Source organism: Anomaloglossus baeobatrachus, chromosome 5 (assembly GCF_048569485.1).
Source record: "Anomaloglossus baeobatrachus isolate aAnoBae1 chromosome 5, aAnoBae1.hap1, whole genome shotgun sequence".
Classification (NCBI taxonomy): Eukaryota; Metazoa; Chordata; class Amphibia; order Anura; family Aromobatidae; genus Anomaloglossus; species Anomaloglossus baeobatrachus.
Genome location: NC_134357.1, coordinates 541,387,626 through 541,408,903, shown reverse-complemented (window position 1 = coordinate 541,408,903; position 21,278 = coordinate 541,387,626). Strand labels below are relative to the sequence as shown.

The following is a 21,278-nucleotide window of genomic DNA, read 5'->3' as shown; positions in this document are numbered from 1 at the left end:
CAGGAAAATGTTGCCCTGGTACCATGCGGGCACTTGCAGTTCCAGAGTTGCTAGGGACAGCTGCTTCTTCTCTTCCAAACATCAAGGTCTTGATGACGGCTTCCTGGAACTGAAGGAAGGTGTTGTTGGTCTGGCCTGCACCTCGTGAGAGCACGAAAGCATTGTACAGTGCCATCTGCACGATGTGCACAGCCAGCTTCTTATACCACACCTTCACCTTCCGCATGGCTTTATAGGGCTGGAGGACTTGATCGGAAAGATCAACTCTTCCCATATGTTTGTTGTACCCCAAGGCACAGTCCGGTTTGCGAACCTGTGCCGAGGTACCTCGAACACTGATGGCTGTGGTGCCGGGACCATGAATTGTGGTCAAGAAAAGGACATCCCTTCTGTCCTTGAACTTGACAACAACCATGTTGTCGCTACATTGGGCTCTACTCTCACCTCTTGGGAGCAGCTGCCCAATTAGCGTCACAGGGAGGCCCCTCTGATTTTTCCGGACAGTACCGCAAGCTGCGGTACCTCTGGAAGAGAGGGATTGGAAGAGTGGGACGCTTGTATAAAAATTATCAACATACAGGTGATAACCTTTATCAAGCAGTGGGTGGATCAAATCCCACACAATTTTCCCACTCACCCCCAGAGTAGGTGGGCATTCTGGGGGTTGGATCCGCGTGTCCTTCCCTTCGTAAACTCTAAAGTTGTGAGTGTACCCTGAGGTACTCTCGCACAACTTATAGAGTTTAATGCCGTATCTTGCCCTTTTACTGGGCAGGTACTGGTGAAACTTCAGTCTCCCCTTGAAGTGGATGAGGGATTCATCCACACAAATTTCCCTCTGGGGAACATACACTTCAGCAAACTTACTTTTGAAGTGTTCGATGACCGGACGAATTTTGAACAGTCTGTCAAAATTCGGGTCATCGCGGGGAAGACTGTCCGCATTGTCCCTAAAATGTAAAAATTTGTGCATGGCCTCAAAACGCTTACGGGTCATAACCATGCCAAATACTGGAGTGTTGTATAAAATATTAACACTCCAATATTGGCGAAGTTGTGGCTTCTTCACCAGCCCCATGTGAAGAGTGAGACCCCAATACTTCAACATTTCTACTGAATCCGTCGGGGTCCAGCTAGAAAATGCTGAGTCAGCATTTTGGGCCAAAAATCGTTGGGCGTTGAGATTCGTTTGCACCACCATGAGACTGACAAACTCTTCAGAGAAATAGACTTTGAAAAAGTCTATTGCTCCAAGGTTTGTAGCATCAAACTGGATTCCTGGTTGGGGAAGAAACTCAGGAATCTGTGGTGCAAAGTTTTCAGGGACTGGGGTCCATACCCGGTCACTAGCGCTAGGTTGGGGGTCCCTAGCACTAGTGCTGGGCTGGGGTTCACTCACGCTCTGCTCCGAGTCTTCTCCACTGGGCTCCGGCTCTTCTCCCCTGGGCTCCGGCTCTTCTCCCCTGGGCTCCGGCTCTTCTCCCCTGGGCTCCGGCTCTTCTCCCCTGGGCCCCGGCTCTTCTCCCCTGGGCCCCGGTTCTTCTCCCCTGGGCCGTGACTGATACCTCGTCCTACGACGTCTTCGCGGTGGTCCTTCGTCACTGGAGGAGGAATCGGCTTGGGAGGAACAGAGGAATGTGGGGTCATCTCCCTCGCTATCAGGCTCGGAGGCAACAAAGGCATATGCCTCCTCATCTGAATAACGTCTCTGGGATCGGGACATTGTATGTGTGGTGTGTGTACAAAAACTTTATTTAGTGTTTGTGTGTGTGAGAAAAAAAATACTTTATTTAGTGTATGTGTGTGTTTGTGTCTCTGATGAACAAGGAAAATCTAGAAAGAAAGAGAAAATACAAAAAAATATTAGTTTGGCGAAATAAAGACGGCCGTCAGAAAAAAAAAAAATGAGTGCCTGCCATTATGCACGAGTCTTGCATCGCATCATCCTCTCCTGTCTGGAAGCGAGCAACTGCGCTGGATAATGCGATGCAAGAGGGCGCGGCAGCGGATGGAGGGGCGGCAGATGAGAAAGGGCGCAGCGGATGGAGGAGCGGCAGATGAGAAAGGGCGCAGCGGATAGAGGAGCGGCAGATGAGAAAGGGCGCAGCGGATAGAGGAGCGGCAGATGAGAAAGGGCGCAGCGGATGGAGGAGCGGCAGATGAGAAAGGGCGCAGCGGATGGAGGAGCGGCAGATGAGAAAGGGCGCAGCGGATGGAGGAGCGGCAGATGAGAAAGGGCGCAGCGGATGGAGGAGCGGCAGATGAGAAAGGGCGCAGCGGATGGAGGAGCGGCAGATGAGAAAGGGCGCAGCGGATAGAGGAGCGGCAGATGAGAAAGGGCGCAGCGGATGGAGGAGCGGCAGATGAGAAAGGGCGCAGCGGATGGAGGAGCGGCAGATGAGAAAGGGCGCAGCGGATGGAGGAGCGTCAGATGAGAAAGGGCGCAGCGGATGGAGGAGCGGCAGATGAGAAAAGGCGCAGCGGATGGAGGAGCGGCAGATGAGAAAAGGCGCAGCGGATGGAGGAGCGGCAGATGAGAAAAGGCGCAGCGGATGGAGGATGGGAAAGGGCGCAGCGAATGGAGGAGCGGCGGAGGATGGGGGGGTGGGAGGTGAGATTGGGGATAGCTACCTTACAGGATGGATCTAGGCAGCAGGATCACAGCAGACAAAAGAGGCAGCAGATGAAGGAGGGTGAAAAGGATGGGAGAGAGCAGGCAGCAGATCAGGGAGGGGGGCAGAGTCTGATGGGAGAGAGCGATGGCACATGGAGGGGGGGAAGGCAGCACATGGAGGGAGGGGGGAGGCAGCACATGGAGGGGAGGCAGCACATGGAGGGGAGGCAGCACATGGAGGGGAGGCAGCACATGGAGGGGAGGCAGCACATGGAGGGGAGGCAGCACATGGAGGGAGGCAGCACATGGAGGGAGGCAGCACATGGAGGGGAGGCAGCACATGGAGGGGAGGCAGCACATGGAGGGGGGGCAGCACATGGAGGGGGGGCAGCACATGGAGGGGAGGCAGCACATGGAGGGGAGGCAGCACATGGAGGGAGGCAGCACATGGAGGGAGGCAGCACATGGAGGGGAGGCAGCACATGGAGGGGAGGCAGCACATGGAGGGGGGGAGGCAGCACATGGAAGGCGGCAGCCGATTAGGTGCAGTGGCAGCCGATGGAGGCGGCGGCCGATCGGGTGCAGCGGCGGCTGAAAAAGGTGGGTGCGACTGAAAGGGGACGGTGGCGGCGGGGACAGCGGCGTGTAAAGCGGCGTGGCGGGGAGGGACAGCGGCGTGTAAAGCGGCGTGGCGGGGAGGGACAGCGGCGTGTAAAGCGGCGTGGCGGGGAGGGACAGCGGCGTGTAAAGCGGCGTGGCGGGCAGGGACAGTGGCGGGAACAGCGGCGTGGCAGGCAGCAGCTTGGATCGGCGGGCAGCAGCGGTGGATCGGCGGGCAGCAGCGGTGGATCGGCGGGCAGCAGCGGTGGATCGGCGGGCAGGGACAGCGGCGGGAACAGCGGCGTGTAAAGCGGCGTGGCGGGCAGGGACAGGGGCGGGAACAGCGGCGTGGCGGGCAGCAGCGGTGGATCGGCGGGCAGCAGCGGTGGATCGGCGGGCAGCAGCGGTGGTTCGGCGGGCAGGGACAGCGGCGGGAACAGCGGCATGGCGGGCAGGGACAGCGGCGGGAACAGCGGCGTGGCGGGCAGGGACAGCGGCGGGAACAGCGGCGTGGCGGGCAGGGACAGCGGCGTGGCGGGCAGCAGCGGTGGATCGGCGGGGAGCAGCGGTGGATCGGCGGGGAGCAGCGGTGGATCGGTGGGGGGGGCTATAACTTACCGATGGGCACCTGCAGCGACCGCTATCATCAGCTTTCACGGACGGAGTGAAGCTGAGGGTAGCGGTCACATACAGGTCACCGGCACAAGATCCACAGTGATTGGGAGAGATCGGTCACAAGGCCGGTCTCTCCAATCAGAGCTGGGGGCGGGTGAAACAAAGTTCACCCAGCTCCAGCCAGTCATCAGTGCTACAGCAGCACTGATTATGGCTGGATTTCAATGTGTCAGCCATTTTCAATGGCTGACACATTACAGTGACTGTAATTGGCTGAGCGGCGTTTGTCAGCCAATCACAGCCTCTGTAGGTTCGGGGAGGAGACACCACCCCTCCTGAGGTCAGGCAGAGGTCCCCTCCTTCCCGAATCTACCATTTAAGTAAACAAATTTCACTCCCCGGGGCTCCTGGACCGCGATTTCGCCATGACGTACTGAGTACGTCATGGGTCGTTTAGCACCATGTCACCATGACGTACTCAGTACGTCAAAGGTCGTTAAGGGGTTAAAGATTCTGAGTCTTACTGTGAATACTGTGAACATTGATTAGATGTTGTACTGAATTGTAAATGTAAATGGAGCGATATACAATTTTCTTGTCATTTTGCTGATAATTTTGTTGATATTATTAATATTATTTGTTCTATGTAATGACTTGTTTGCTTTTGAAAATAAATAAAAATTATAATTTAAAAAAAAAAAGAAAAACACTGAGAAAGTTTTACAAAATCTGGCAGCCATGGATGGAGTCGCCGGGTCTCCCCTCTGGGGCAATAGTGCAGGATGCAATGTTGAACCAGTTACTGTTGCGATTGCAGTGAATGGAACGTTTGGGGAGTAAAAGTTCAAACTAGTGTTTTACGTGGCGGAGTGGACTTTGAGTGGCGCTGTGGGAGGAGCCGGAAGGGTGCGACTGATGACTAAACTGGGAGAGAGAGGCAAGCGGGTATGGAAATATGATGCGGAGCCACGCGGCTGATGGACGAGACTTTTCTATTAGACAGAGGTATTATTGCATAATTTAACTTTTGTTTATCTGTGGAGCCACGCGGTTTGTAGGCTCATTTTATATAACTGATCTAAGAATCCTTTTTGTTTTTTTGTTTTTTTTTTAGACAGAGGAAGAACCTGATTTATAGACAACATACGTTTTTTCAATGTACGCCTTTACTAGTTATATAAGATGCAATATATTTTCTCTGTATTGATTCTTAATTGTTTAATAAGAAAGATCTGATTTAAAAAAAAGTTATTGCTTATCCATCTATAATATCCTTTACTCTCAGTACACTCTTACTTCCCTGATGAAGCCACAGCAGCGGCGATATGCGTGGGTTCACCTGCGCACCCACTTTTTCTCCCCGGTCACGTTCTGTGGATGCCCTGTTCCCACCAGTCTCTGCTGCAGGTTATTGCTTTTGCCTCTCTTCTGGCTACCCCAGCTTTAGGTGGGCTACTGTATTACTTGCTACTGATTTAGCCTTACCTTTCCATTGCTTTACAGCCATGGCATAGGCATATTCTTGCCCGGACTCCATTTGGCTATGTAGAGCATTTATGTTGATCTTCTTTGCAATATCAATATTTGCTGCCATTCTTGTATACATGCTCTCATTGTGCTTGGGTGTATCAGCTTCCTTTACATAGTGCAGAGTCTGCTCGGTTCAATTACATATTGCTGCTTTATCACCTGTACGGTCATCACTTATACATGGGAATATTTATTATTTGTGCAGCTTTTCTATGTATTACTGCATGTGCAGGATTTCCACTCTATTAGCATTACCCTTACCGTTACAAGGGATTGTTGATATTTTTCTCTATTGAAGTTATACAATTGTGGGTGCCTGGTTATGGCAGTGTGTTTCATGTTTTAATTGTTTTTATATTGCACAAGTGTACTTTAAATAAAGGTTTTGTCATTTTTACAAACATAGGTTGTGCTGTTATGTGCAATGTCTTTCTCTTCTTGATTCTTATAAATTTGTCAAGTAGAAATATCGCATCCAGACATTCAGACGATTCTAGCACAAATTTTATATCGGAGTGGGACCTCTGTAATTATTCCAAACTTGATATTGGCCAGTGGGATACCAGCAGACTAATTATGTGTCATATCATTGTGAAGATAAAATCATAACTGAAAATATGAAAGCATTGTCATCCGCCTATGACATTCCCAGGCAAAGTTATGGCCAATAATAACTTCAGATATTTCATATCTCAACTCAGGCAGGTGGGAACTATAGGATATCCCAGGGGCAGGTGATGGGTGTGAGATGGGCAGAACAGGGACAAACCTCGTACTGTATAAAAATGTCCCATCTCCCATCTCTTCTGCCTATTGGTATTCGTCTGAAGGACATGATTTAATCACAGCCAGCGCATACCCTGAAACTGGGAGGCTCCATGCGGTCCATTGTGGCGCCATCAGCACAACGGTAATTGATCACATGTGTATTAACTCTGTGTGTGTATTCCATGTATTTTGTACTTGCATTCTGACATATATATTCTGTAAATTCCATCTTGTATATATTGTAGTATCTAGTGTGCCCTTAAGGCAAATATATATAATTTAATCTTGGGCTGTTCTGTTATCTCAATCCTGAATTCCATGTCTGTGAGCTCGGCTTAATAGTTATCATAATCGATTGGTGGCAGCAAAGTTATGCCCAGGATCATTGTGGGGTGACCAGTGAGATCAGGGAAGGATTAGATATATTCCGACTGCAGGAGTCGGGGGAATATATACCTTACTCTCACCGGGAACCCTTCAATCATCGGCATAGTAGAATAGCGGACTCCTTGCTTATCATCTGGCAATTCCACAATTGACCTGACTATAAGAGGGGTGCTAGAGAGCGAGTCACGTGCTTTGTTGGTGGAAAGGGGGGTGTTCCTTCCTCTTTCTCCCCCTCTCCCTGATAGCGAGGATGGATTTGGCTTCAAGTAGAAACCAGTTTCCACTCAGGGAGACTCTGCTATGACAGTTGACGCCAGGGGTATGAACACTAACAGCCTCAGATGAGACAGGTGCAGCTGGGAGGCTCGGCCGATGTGGAGTGATGCATTAGTGGCCGCTACTGCAGGCTTTGCTAATATGGTACAATGCATCAGCGGGCAGTACCCCCTCAGAGCCTTTTTAAAAAATATCTCCAGAGATCCTGATTCAGAGTGCCCTAACATAGCCTGTTTTAGGAGTATGCAGAGAGAGGGGTAACCTAACATTGTCCCTCACTCGCTCAGCCTCCTATCCCTACGCTAGTCCAAGCACAATGTCGATGTCATCCGTGATACGGCGGTTAAACAGGCCAGATCACGTGGTGCGCTAGCCATCACAGCCATGCTAATGCTTGGCATGGTTGTGATAGCTGAGAAAATGCTAACAGCTGAAAAGCTTGTTGAGTGGCTGCTCTGCATCCAAAATTTGAAATCGACCACGGACTTTCATGAGAAGTTCAGATTTGAGCACTGTACACTAGGCGTCCGGTACGAACCTCAAACTTTACAGCTCGGGTTCGTTCATCTCTAATCTTGACTGGATTTTTGTCCCTTAACTACGGAACTAAGCTCCAGGAAAAGCGTCAGCCTTGACATTCTTAGATTGAGGGAGTTAAGTAATGACAGAATCAAACCAAGCATAAAAAAGGGACCATCGAGCCTGTATGGTGTTTAAACACTTAGAAGCATCCATATGCAACAAGTTCTCTTGATAGTAAAAACTGTCACCTAATATCTTGCATCTTCCAACCAATGTCTTTATTTCTCAAAGGCCGTTTTAACCGCCAGAAGTTTTCGGTCACCTATATTATAATTAGATTTAACTTCTGTGAACTTCTGGGAGTAAAAAGCACAAGGATGTAGATACCCACTTTTTATTTGCAAAAGAACAGCTCCCATTGGTCATGCATGTGGGTGTGGATCCACTATGCCACGGCCCAGGCTTACTATGGAAGGGTGTGGCTAAGTGCCTACCGGGTATTCACCAGAGCCTCTGATGGTGAAGTTGGACTTGGCTGCCAGGAGACATTAGGTACCACTCCAGGACTGATTCAGGCAGGACGGCTGGTTCCGGTCAGGACAGCTGGTTCTCGTCAGGACAGCTGGTTCAGACACATGGACTGGCATGGAGTACAGGCAGGAGGGGCGTAGATTTAGGAAGGAAAGGTTCAGGCAGGCAGGACAGTTTTGGGTTCAGGCAAAAGGACACAAGGACCTGAAAACTAAGGATGAACAAACCTTTTGAAGTTCGGTTCACTGGCAGCAAATGAGCCTAGCTCTACAGGCTTGAGCTTGACCCGAACCCCGGATCAACTCACTAATTGGCAGTTTGGGTCTCTGCCCATATACAGCCAGTCATAAGCAGAATACTTCCGGGGGAGGGTGGACTTTTTCAAACTTTTTTTTTTGTTGCACATTACATCCGAGCACGATGTTGTTACCCCTAGTGTGAGCGATTCAAACACTACAGGTGTATGATCTAGGGCTTCCTGGTAATCGCTGCCTTTTAGCGTAACATGATATCGCTTCTGTCCTCCCTGGCCTCTTTCCCTATACCTCTTGATCCACTTCTCTGCATGTTTGGAGTGTTGGATGAGGGAACCTGGTCTCATGACCACAAAATATTTCTTTGGGAATCCCTATTTATGGCCAGGAAACTCATTGCCCTGCGATGGATGGGCAGTTCCCCTTGACGGTGCGTGCATGGTTGGAGCTAATAAATACAGTGCTACCTTATGATCGGACAGTATATCAAAATAGATGTTGCCCTGAAAAATATACTGTAATAAGGTCGGGAGATGTGGAATTCCTCTTCTCTGACGTTACTTGCCTAAGTATAATAATTGTCTGGATTGCCCATTCACGCTTATATTGTAATAAATATATTATGGTCTGGCATTAATGTTGAATGTTCCTTGGTTGGTGCCTATGGCAGAAACAGTCACTGTGATATTGTTGTTATGTGTTTTATGTTGTATTCTTTTCCTTTCGCCACGACAGCACCCACGAGAGAGGGATCCGCCCCCTTCAGGACAGGAAACCTACAGATAAAAAGGGGCGGTCCCCCTCCCTCATCAGTTGGTTTCCTGTCCTGAATGGATCGGAACCTACCATACCTGGGTCTAGTGGAGTCCGTGCGGTCTCTAGGGGAACGGCGGAGCTCAGGATTCCAGAAGCACGGTCGGTGGAGCTCCCCTCGTGGACTCCATCCTCCGGTGCAACTCGTCCTCTTTCCCTTGGTCTGGCCTTGTCCTCCTGGGAAATGACGCCTGCAGGACCGCGCTGGTGAGTATGCTGTTCGCGGTGGGGCCGGTGGCTCTCCCTGTGCTGACACGGTTCCTGCTTCTTCCGGGTTGCGGACCACGTGTGCACAAGGGGGGGCGTGTCCGGGAACTGCCGCGTCAGCGCACGCGCGCGAACTGCTGCAGGGACCCGGAAGTGGACGGAACACTTCCGGAGGAACGGATGGCTTGGAGACTCGTGGATCCCTCCTGATGTACATCTGCTGCTGACGGTGAGTTGCTGTGTGCGGTGAGTCCGGCGCTCCCCCTGCACCACGTGTTTGCAGTAGCGTGTACGCGCGCGGGGGGGGCGTGTCCGGGACTTGCTGCGTCAGCGCTCATTGCTACGACGGTGACCGGAACTGCAGGAGCGGTGGGGGGAAGGGACAGTTAAAAAGAGGGGCTTCCTTTCTAATAGAAGTTACTCAGCTTCTACACAATCGAGTGATGGGAAGTCCCCGCGCCTCCCCATCCCGGGACCCTTCTCCGTCCAGGGATGCTGGACATAAAGACTCCAGTGACACCAGGAGTTCCACGGGTCGTAGGAGGAAGGAGGACACTGCATCCTCTAAGGACAGGCTAACAAAGCATTCATCTCCACTCCAAAGCCGGTATCCGTTCTTTTTCCTGATATGGGTGAGTGAACTTCGTGAATGTTGCCCTATACTGATGTTCCCTTCCGGTTCTGTTCCAGGCACCTAAGAAAAGCACTGCTAAAGCTAATAATAAGGAATGTCCCCTGTGTGCCTGCCCCCTCCCTAAAGACTATATACAAAGACTTTGTAGGCCCTGTATCCAAGCTATAAGGGGGGAGGCTTCGGCTTCTACTACCCCCCCTCCGGACATCAGGGAACTAATCCGTACAGAGATTCAGGCTTCTCTTCAGTCACTTCAAGGGTCTAAAAAACCCAAGAAAGCTCACCGCCAGCATGATTCCCCCCCGTCTTCTGATTCAGCGGAAAGCCAGAGTGATTCTTCTTCAGCCTCTTCCTCATCTTCTTCTGACGAGGCTGGAAAAGCATGTTTTTCCTTAGATGGGATGGACGCGTTGGTGAAAGCCGTTCGATCAACCATGGGGGTTGCAGAAGAAAAAACTCCCAAATCTGCTGATCATACCTTATTTGCTGGTCTCACTCAAAAGAAACGGAAGTCTTTTCCTGTAAATGAGGCCCTTAAAAGTCTTGTTCGCAAGGAATGGCAGAAACAGGATCATCGCGGGTTCCTCCCGTCTTCTTCAAAACGAAGGTATCCCTTCGATGACACGGACTTGTCTCAATGGTGCAAGGTACCAAAGGTGGATGTGGCCGTGGCAAAATCCTCCAAAAAATCAGCACTGCCTTTCGAGGATATGGGATTTTTACGAGACCCTCTAGACCGTAAAGCAGATGCCTTCCTGCGAAAAACCTGGGAAGCCTCTGCAGGGGCACTAAAACCCGCCATTTCTGCCACATGTACAGCCAGGTCACTTTTAGTCTAGATAGATAACTTAGACAAGCAGCTTAAGTCAGGCACCTCCAGGGACAAGATTGTTTCTTCGTTACCCTTACTCAAAGACGCAGCTAATTACCTGGCAGATGCTTCTGCGGACTCTGTTCGTCTGGCAGCCCGAGCGGCAGGGTCTTCTAATGCGGCCCGGAGAGCCCTCTGGCTAAAATCGTGGAAAGGGGACACATCCTCAAAATCGAGACTGTGTGCACTTCCCTGTGAGGGTGAGTTCCTCTTTGGTCCTCAGCTGGATGACATACTCACCAAGGCTGGTGATAGTAAAAAAGGGTTCCCTAATGCATTTGCTCCTCCTTCTAGGCTCCCGTATCGCAAACGTCGTTTCCAGCCCACCCGACCTGACCGCAGGGATAGATCGGACAACCCCGCCTCTGGGTCCAAGGGGGCCCTGTTCGGAAACTCTTCCTTCCGTAGGAAGTTCCCTAAACAATGATGGGGGTTTTCCGGTGGGAGGCAGACTCCGTTTTTTTGCGACCATTTGGCAGACCATCACTTCCAGCTCCTTTATACTGGATTTGATTTCTCTTGGTCTCCGGCTGGAATTCACCTCCCTCCCTCCTCAATTGTTTTGTCTTACACCCACTAGGAGGTCGGAGGGTCAACATAGCGCACTGGTGTCGGCAGTCCTTACTCTTGTAGAAAAGCAGGTTCTTACACCAGTCCCATTACATGAGAGGGGTAGAGGGTTTTACTCTCCTCTTTTCTTAGTACCAAAGCCTGATGGGTCATTTAGGACCATAATTAATCTAAAAAAGCTTAATCTCTTTCTAAAATACCGGCCTTTTAAAATGGAATCCCTCCTGACCACTATAAAATTGCTCTACCCCAATTGTTACATGGCGGTCCTTGACCTCAAGGATGCGTATTACCACGTCCCGGTTCACCCACATTATCAGCAGTACTTTCGGGTAGCACTCTCCATTCACGACTCTGTTCACCATTTCCAATTCACGGCCATGCCCTTCGGCGTTTCGCTCGCCCCACGGATTTTCACTAAGGTCATGGCGGAGGTCACTGCTCACCTTCGAGAGCAACAGACTTTCATAATCCCGTATCTGGATGACCTACTGGTTGTGGGTAACACGGCGGCACAATGTTCTCTCCGTCTCCATCATGCTATGTCAACTCTGGGCCGTCTCGGGTGGCTTTTGAATCTACAAAAATCTAGACTCACGCCCTCCACTTTTCAGTCTTTCCTAGGCATGCTCCTGGATTCCCGTCAACAGCGTTGTTTTCTCCCATCGGACAAAGTGGCAAAAATCCAGAGGATTGTACGACGCGCACAGAATCACAGATCACTCTCTCTCCGGTCCGCCATGTCTCTGTTGGGGTCCCTTACCTCCTGTATCCCCGCTGTCCAGTGGGCTCAACTTCACTCCAGACAGCTGCAGTGGGAGGTGCTGGCAGCGACAAGGTCCCATCCAGGGTCCCTCGATCGTCCTCTGGTCTTGACGGACACTGCTCGTGCGTCCCTGACTTGGTGGCTACTGGAAGAGAACTTAACCAAGGGGAAGGAATGGCATGTTCACCCCACCAGTGTTCTCACAACGGACGCCAGTCCCTGGGGGTGGGGGGCTCACCTGGGGGACTCTATGACCCAAGGTCTTTGGTCCATGCAAGAGTCGACTGCGTCTTCCAACCGGAAAGAACTCATGGCGGTCAGTCAAGCCCTGATGTCTTTTCTTCACCTCCTCAAGGGCACCCATGTACGACTTTGTACGGACAATCAAACGGTAGTCGCATACATCAACCGCCAAGGGGGGACGAGGTCGTCTTCCCTCATGTCCACGGCGGTTCACCTATTGGAACTCGCCGAGACTCATCTATTGTCCCTCTCTGCGGTACACATCCGAGGGGTGGACAATGTCAAAGCGGATTTCCTCAGCCGTCACACTCTCTGTCAGGGAGAATGGGTCTTACATCGGGAAGTTTTTGCTCAAATCGTGCAGTACTGGGGCCTCCCGGTTATAGATTTGTTTGCTACCAAAGACAACAGGCAGTTGAAACAGTTTGGATCCCTGAACAGGGCAGATCAGCCGACAGTTCTGGATGCCCTTCAGGTCCCCTGGCAGTACAGCCTTGCTTATGCCTTTCCTCCCATGATTCTTCTGCCAACAGTCCTTCGGAAGATCAGGGAAGATCAAGCTCGCATTCTCCTTATCGCTCCCTTCTGGCCCAGGCGTCCCTGGTTCTCCCTCCTGAGACATATGTCAGTGACGGACCCCTGGGTTCTCCCATCCCGACCGGATCTCCTGTCACAGGGTCCTTTCCTGCATCCACGCGTCAAGGGACTCCACTTGACGGCATGGAATTTGAAAGGGCGTTACTAGACTCCCGGGGGGTTTCCAGTCGCCTTGTGGATACCCTGCTGCAGAGTAGGAAGCCAGTGACCACCCGTCAGTATGGTCGAGTATGGAAACGGTTCCTTGCCTCCTTCCCTAATGCCTCGCCTTCTGTGGTCCCGATCCCCTCTATTCTGGAGTTTCTCCAGTCTGGGAGGGATCTGGGTCTGTCGGTCAGTACCCTTAAAGTACATGTGTCTGCCCTGGGCGCCCTCTACAATTCTAATATAGCTGGTAATAGGTGGGTCATACGTGTCATCAGGGCGTGTGACCGAGGTCAGCCGCTCCGTCTCACCTGCCCGCCCCCATGGGATCTTACTCTCGTTCTGGATGCCCTAACCCGTCCACCCTTTGAACCACTCGCCTCAGCGTCTGACAAATTGCTGTCCTTTAAAACCTGACTCTTAGTAGCACTCACTTCTGCCCGTCGTGTTAGCGATCTTCAGGCTCTTTCTGTAGATCCTCCCTTCCTTAGGATTTTTCCAGATCATATTGTTCTCAAAATGGACCCAGCTTATTTGCCTAAAGTAGCTTCACAGTTCCACCGGAGTGCAGAAATCATCCTTCCTTCCTTCTTTCCTGTCCCTACCACACCAGACGAATGCCGGTTTCACACACTAGACGTCAGGGAAACTATTCTAGCATATATCTCTCGGACAGCCCCTTGGCGTCAGGATAGGGCTTTGTTTGTTGCCTTTCAGGGTCCAGACGTGGTCGTCAGGTGACGAAGCAGTCCTTGGCCCGATGGATGCGGGATGCCATTTCCGTTGCATATGAGTTGAAACATGAGCCTCTTCCATCCCCTGTACAGGCTCATTCTACTAGGGCGATGGCTTCCTCTTGGGCTGCCATGGCAGATGTCTCCATTGACAGTATTTGTAAGGCTGCCACCTGGTCCTCTCCTTCTACTTTTTACAAACACTACCGGCTGGACCTTTCTTCCTCCTCAGACCTTGCTTTTGGGAGATCGGTACTTCAGATGGTTGTCCCTCCCTAAGTGTGTTCTCTCTCCAAATCTCTCGTGGGTGCTGTCGTGGCGAAAGGAAAAGACTATATTACTTACGGGTAATGGGATTTTCCAGAGTCCACGACAGCACCCTGTACACCCCTACCCTTTTACTTTCTCACCCTTTGGGGTTGTTTGTTCTTTTTGTCTTACCTTATTACTAATTCATGGCGGTTCCTCTCCATTTCTCTGAAACTAACTGATGAGGGAGGGGGACCGCCCCTTTTTATCTGTAGGTTTCCTGTCCTGAAGGGGGCGGATCCCTCTCTCGTGGGTGCTGTCGTGGACTCTGGAAAATCCCATTACCGGTAAGTAATATAGTCTTTTGTTCTCTTTGTCTCATTACGGTGACTATGCACCCCAGGTACCAGGAATATGTGTATTTCCATACAGAGTCCTTTCACATGTAAGCACTGTATACGTCCTTATTTGTACCTGGTTGATCTCTGTTACTTAATAAACAAATTAAAAAAAAACCAAAACACTGCAAGCAGCTTGCAAAGGGCTGAGCACGAAGCGTACCTGAGCGCAATGTCGCTTGCACAGGTTTTGTTTGCACATATTGCATCCGATCCTCAAACTCGAACCTTGATTTTTAAATTTGGTGTTCAGTTTGAAAACGAAACCTCAGATTCGCTCATCTCTACTGAAAACAAACTAGCACGTGAAGGAATACACTATACTGAAGTTGCTCAGACACTTAACTGTAGGGGAAGGTGCCTTAAATACCAAGTGCCTCCCAGCCATTAGGTGGGGCACTTCCGAATTATGCACACTGCCCTTCAAGAATTAGGGAGTTCGCATGAGTCTTAAGCATCCTACCAGGAGACATGGGTGATATGCGAAGATCCTGGGAGCAGGAGACACCACTGGACAGCAGGGGTGGTGAGCATGACAGCGGCTCTGCCAGGAGAGGCAGAGCAACCATGCACAGATGTCGGTGTTGCACCATCCCATTAGAGGAAGCATTTACCTCGACAAAGAAAGGAAAATTGACATCAAATTGACGGACAACAAGAGCCTTAAGGGTACTTTACACGCTGCGATATCGGTACTGATATCGCTAGCGAGTGTACCCGCCCCCGTCGGTTGTGCGTCACGGGCAAATTGCTGCCCGTGGCGCACAACATCCCTAACACCCATCACACGCACTTACCTTCCCTGCGACGTCGCTCTGGCCGGCAATCCGCCTCCTTTCTAAGGGGGCGGTTCATGCGGGGTCACAGCGACGTCACATGGCAGCCGTCCAATAGCAGAGGAGGGATGGAGAAGAGCAGCCGGAAAATGCCGCCCACCTCCTTCCTTCCTCATTGCTGGTGGACGCAGGTAAGGAGATGTTCGTTGTTCCTGCGGTGTCACACATAGCGATGTGTGCTGCCGCAGGAACAATGAACAACATCGTACCTGCAACAGCAACGATATTATGAAAAGGAGCGACGTATCAACGAGCAACGATTTTTCACGTTTTTGCGCTCGTTGATTCTCGCTCCTTGGTGTCACACGCTGCGATGTCACTAATGGCGCCTGATGTGCGTCACTAACGATGTGACCCAGATGATATATTGTTAGTGATGTCGCAGCGTGTAAAGCACCCTTTAGAGAAAATCTTCCTTGAGAGTTGAAAAAGCATTAACCATCTTGGTTTACCAAGAAGAAAATTCTGTTCCTTTCGTACTCATGTCAGCTAAAGGACTTGCTATGGCCGAAAAGTTTAGAATGAATTTCCGCTCCATACACCTCATACACACGCAGCTCCGCTCCGTACACACGCGGCTCCGCTCCGTACACCTCGTACACACACGGCTCCGCTCCGTACACCTTGTACACACGCGGCTCCGCTCCGTACACCTCGTACACACGCGGCTCCGCTCCGTACACCTCGTACACACACTGCTCTGCTCCGTACACCTCGTACACACACGGCTCCGCTCCGTACACCTCGTACACACACGGCTCCGCTCCGTACACCTCGTACACACACGGCTCCGCTCCGTACACCTCGTACACACACGGCTCTGCTCCGTACACACACGGCTCTGCTCAGTACATCTCGTACACACACGGCTCCGCTCCGTACAGCTCGTACACACACGGCTCTGCTACATCCACACTGTAAACTCCTCCTGACCCCACACATAACCTTCCCCTCATCCAGCACCATGACACCCAGCACAGCAGAGTCCTGCATACACTGAGGAGCTGATCATGTGACCCCTGACTCCTCCCCTCCATGTGACATCATCACAGGTCCTGTAGGCACAGAGCAGCCATATATTGAACATGCCCTCCATCACGTGACAAATTACATCATACCTGGAAGGAGCCTGTACATTCTAGCATCTACCATCGAAGAATCATACATTGGTGCCTTTTCCTCTGATAGATACAGACGACCCACCTCTGAAAAACAGGTAAAATATATCTTTGTACCGTGTTAGCCAGTAGAGATAAAAAATTATTTAAAAGAACAGAGTCCTCAGTGGCTGATACCTTTTTAATGGCTAACTGAAAAGATGGTAATAATAGCAAGATTTCGAGACTCTCAGGTCTCTTCTTCAGGCATGGTATAACACAAAATCTGAAGAGTCTCATATTTATATGTAACGGAGTGCCAGGGGTGCCTCGGGGATTGTAGTTGTGGCCCCTTCTATCAGGCTTACCCCTGGTGCCGCCGTCACTTTTGGGACAGGAGATGACTTGGTGGGGCAGAGTGTGGTGGTGCAGACGCCGTCGTCGGTTGTACAGAGACTCTGCAGACATGGATCAATTGAACCAGCAGGCATTTTATTAAACACTTCTTCACAAAGGCACAACACTTCAGGTGACTTCACACTTTTTGGCTGAGGGGAAAAACCTGTTCCTGACGTCTCCTCCAGTGGGGATGTGCCCGGCTAATCCACTTCACCTGGCTCCCACTACGGCTATCACAGACCGGACCAACACCAGTACTGCTTCACACTTGAGGTTCCGCTTTCTCCTCTTCTCTCCGGCTTTCCTATTCACTCAGCTTCCACACTCTGCCCCTTCTCTGCTTCTTCTCTCCCGTCCCGGACACACAACTAACTCTGGTTCTAACTTTTCCCTAACAACTCTCCTTCTCCCTCCCCTTTTTGCTGCCGGCTCCTCCTTTCCTCTGCCCTGTTTCTGTGGAGACGGCCGTCCCACCCGGCCACTAGGGGAACCCCTAAAAACAGTGCATATAACAATAAAACATTTTTATTAAACATTAACATTCCGGGGAAACTGTACCTCTTTGTAAGGGGTCTGCCCACCCCTTACATATACACAACAGGACATAGAATGGGGCAGTAAATAAAACAAGTGACATGAAGCAGAACTATCAGTATGGCAAGAGGACAAACTGTTGTGGCCATAAATATTGCTGCAGTTCAGTGTGAAAGTTTTACTGTCCTCTGATTAGGATATAGTCCAGAGCTAGGATGCCCCCGGATGGTCTGAGGAACACATCTCTTAATTGATGTAAAAAGAGACACATTCATTCCTGCTCTGAATGTGTCAGAGGTCATTATAATGATGACCTTTGACATTCCTTTGACACATTCAGAGCAGGAATGAATGTGTCTCATGGATTCATGTCTTTTTACATCAATTAAGAGATGTGCTCCTCAGACCATCCGGGGGCATCCTAGCTCTGGACTATATCCTAATCAGAGGACAGTAAAACTTTCACACTGAACTGCAGCAATATTTATGGCCACAACAGTTTGTCCTTTTGCCATACTGATAGTTCTGCTTCATGTCACTTGTTTTATTTACTGCCCCATTCTATGTCCTGTTGTGTATAAATATGAGACGCTTCAGATTTTGTGTTATACTGAGCCTGAAGAAGAGACCTGAGTAGTCTCGAAATCTTGCTATTATTACCATCTTTTCAGTTAGTCTCTGAAAAACAGTAAGTGAGGAAAACACAAGAGAATCATAGAATATTAGAGTTGGAATGGACCTCCTGGGTCATCTAGCCCAACCTCCTGCTCAAAGCAGGATTCACTAAATCATCCCAGACAGATGTCCGTCCAACCTCTTTTTAAAGACTTCCATTGAAGGAGAATTCACCACCTCTCGTGGCAGTCTGTTCCACTCGTTGATCACTCTCACTGTCAAAAAGTTTTTTCTAATATCTAATCTGTGTCTCCTCCCCATCAGTTTCATCCCATTGCTTCTAGTCTTTCCTTGTGAAAATGAGAATAAAACTGCTCTCTCTACAGTGTGACAGCCTTTAAGATATTTGTAGACCGCTATTAGGTCTCCTCTCAGTCTTCTCTTTTGCAAGCTAAACAATCCTAAATCCTGTAACCGTTCTTCATAGGACATGGTTTGCAGACCAGTCACCATTCTGGTCTCTCTTCTCTTATCTTGCTCCAGTTTGTTGATATCTTTTTTTTAAATGTGGTGCCCAGAACTGGACACAATATTCCAGATGAGGTCTGACCAAAGAGGAGTAAAGGGGGATAATGACTTCACGTGATCTAGACTGTATGCTTCTGTTAATATATCCTAGAATGGTGTTTGCCTTTTTTGCTGCTGCGTCACACTGTTGACTCATGTTCAGTCTGTGATCTATTAGTATACCTAAAGGGGGCTTTACACGGTATGACCGATTGTGCAATTTCACAATCGATCGTACCCGCCCCCGTCCTTTTTGCGTCACGGGCAAATCGCTGCCCGTGTCGCACAAAGTCAGTAACTCCCGTCACACGTACTTACCTCTCGTGCGACCTCGCTGTGGGCGGCGCACGTCCACTTCCTGGAGTGGGAGGGACGTTCGGCGTCACAGCGACGTCACACGGCCGCCGGCCAATGGAAGCGGAGGGGCGGAGATGAGCGGGACGTAAACATCCCGCCCACCTCCTTCCTTCACATAGCCGGCAGCGGCCGCGTGACGCAGGTGAACTGCTGTTCATCGTTCCCGGGGTGTCACACGGAGCGACGTGTGCTTCCCCGGAAACGATGAACAACTAAATTAAACGATATTATGGAACCTAGCGAGCAGTACACGACTCACGATTTGTGAGCGATACTGCGTCGCTAGGAGGTGTCACACAGGCCGGCATCGCCAGCGATGCCGGATGTGCGTCACAACAACCGTGACACCTTGCTGTTGGATAGCTCTATTCCTCCCATGCTGTATATGCTCTTTTCATCATTCTTGCCAAGATGTATGACTTTGAATTTCTCCCTGTTAAAAACAATTGGATTAGTTGCTGCCCATTGCTCCGGCATGTTTAGATCTTGTTGAATCATCTCTTGCTCTTCTCTAGTATTAGCTATTCCTCCTAGATTTGTGTCATCAGCAAATTTAATCAGTTTACCTTTAAAGGAGTTGTCCGACATAAACTCAAAGATTTTTGGTAAGCTAATCTGTGCTGTATTGTCATATATAAAACACCCCTACATTGTTATTTTTTGTTTTCTAACTTTTGTTTCTCTTGAATTATCCCTTTATTCTTTTATTCTCTGCAGCTCTTTGTTTACATTCAGCTCAACCAAACTGACCTCTTCCTGTGCTAAACCTCCCAGTCAGAGCTGGCACCGCCCAGCCTCACTGTCCAGCCCCTCCCTCTGCCCGCCCTCTGCACACACATTCCCTGTCAGTATTCTGCCCAAGCATCTGACCTGTTATCACTCTAGCATTGGAAATAACAGCCCCACATCGGGCTCTTCACCCCACACACACATCGGGCTCTTTACCCCACACACACATCGGGCTCTTCACCCCACACACACATCGGGCTCTGCACCCCACACATACATCGGACTCTGCACCCCCACCACATTGGGCTCTGCAACCCCCACCACATCGGGCTCTGCACCCCCCACCACATCGGGCTCTGCACCCCCCACCACATCGGGCTCTGCACCCCCACACACACATCGGGCTCTGCACCCCACACACACATCGGGCTCTGCATCCCACACCCCATAGGGCTCTGCACCCCCACACACACATCGGGCTCTGCGCCCCACACAAACATCGGGCTCTGCGCCCCACACAAACATCGGGCTCTGCACCCCTCACACATCGGGCTCTGCACCCCTCACACACATCGGGCTCTGCACCCCTCACACACATCGGGCTCTGCAACCCTCACACACATCGGGCTCTGCACCCCTCACACACATCGGGCTCTGCACCCCACACACACATCGGGCTCTGCACCCCACACACACATCGGGCTCTGCACCCCACACACACATCAGGCTCTGCACCCCAAACACACATAGGGCTCTGCAGCCCACACACATAGGGCTCTGCAGCCCACACACACACAGGCTATGTGTCCATGGGGGAAAGTGTCCTGCGGTTATATCCGCAGGACATTCCGCAGGATCTCCCAGAAAACCGCAGCACAACTTTGTCTGTTTCCATGCTGCGGTTTATTTGTGGAAGGTCCTGCGGATATAGTGCGGGCATTCTGCATTGAGGATACAGTACCATGGCTTCGGCACTGCATCCTCAATGCAGAACAAGTGCTGGAGTGATCGGGGCGTTCATATCTCCATCATGCAGCACTTCTCTCCATCTCCGGCCGTGTTTAGACTGTGAAGGAGAAGGTGGGCGGGCCTGAACTAGCTCCGGCTGTCACATGACCGGAGCTTGTGCAGGCCCCGCCCACCTCCTCCTTCCTGCTCCTGTGCACCGAGGGAAAATGACCGGGTGTCTGCTATCAAGGCAGGTGGTTTTGTAAAACTGTAGGGGGAAAAAAGCGCAATAGGGTCTTACCCGGTATGAGGGTAGACAGACAAGACAAAGAAGCACTCACCTGGTGAGGTTGTGCCAGTCACAACCCCTTATGATAGCCTGTGAGTGCCCGGTGGTTTAGCTGCAGCCCCGGTAGAGGAATTTTGTATCACACAGGTAGAAGAGAAGACCGGGTTTATGCCGCGCTAAAAACCACTGATGCGTGTAAATTAAAAGATTTCCTTTTTTTTATTTGACAGTTCCTATGCGTTTCAGAGACATCCGTCTCCTTCCTCAGGAAAGGAACTCATCGGAACCTGCGATAAAGAGACCGCCCGTGGCTGGCCTTGCACGGCTATCGGTCATGTCTCCTAGGCGATGGGGCTGCTAATTCTCGAAAGACAGCATTATTACAATTCTTAATAGGATTATAAGACCAATTCTTAGGGAATTGGTTGTGGTATAACCACCATGGACCAACGCAAGGGTTTGAATAGTGCAGTTACCATTCATTGCGTATTAATAAATAACACCATGTTCAGGGGCATTTTTCTTTTCTGAAACTGAGAGACTCCAAAAAAAACCCCAATGATCCTTGTAGAGAAAAATATGCT

At 50.5% G+C, this 21,278-nt stretch overlaps 1 protein-coding gene across 1 annotated transcript in view; it reads left to right on the top strand.

Annotated features, from left to right (window-relative positions):
• Nucleotides 1–21,278, top strand: part of LOC142312943 (uncharacterized) — a 275,262-nt gene that overhangs the window by 68,833 nt on the left and 185,151 nt on the right. Inside the window, 4 exon segments of the mRNA XM_075351931.1 lie at nucleotides 9,808–10,564; nucleotides 11,325–12,687; nucleotides 12,735–13,131; nucleotides 16,302–16,375. Of these exon segments, the coding sequence (XP_075208046.1) occupies nucleotides 9,808–10,564; nucleotides 11,325–12,687; nucleotides 12,735–13,131; nucleotides 16,302–16,375 (2,591 nt within the window).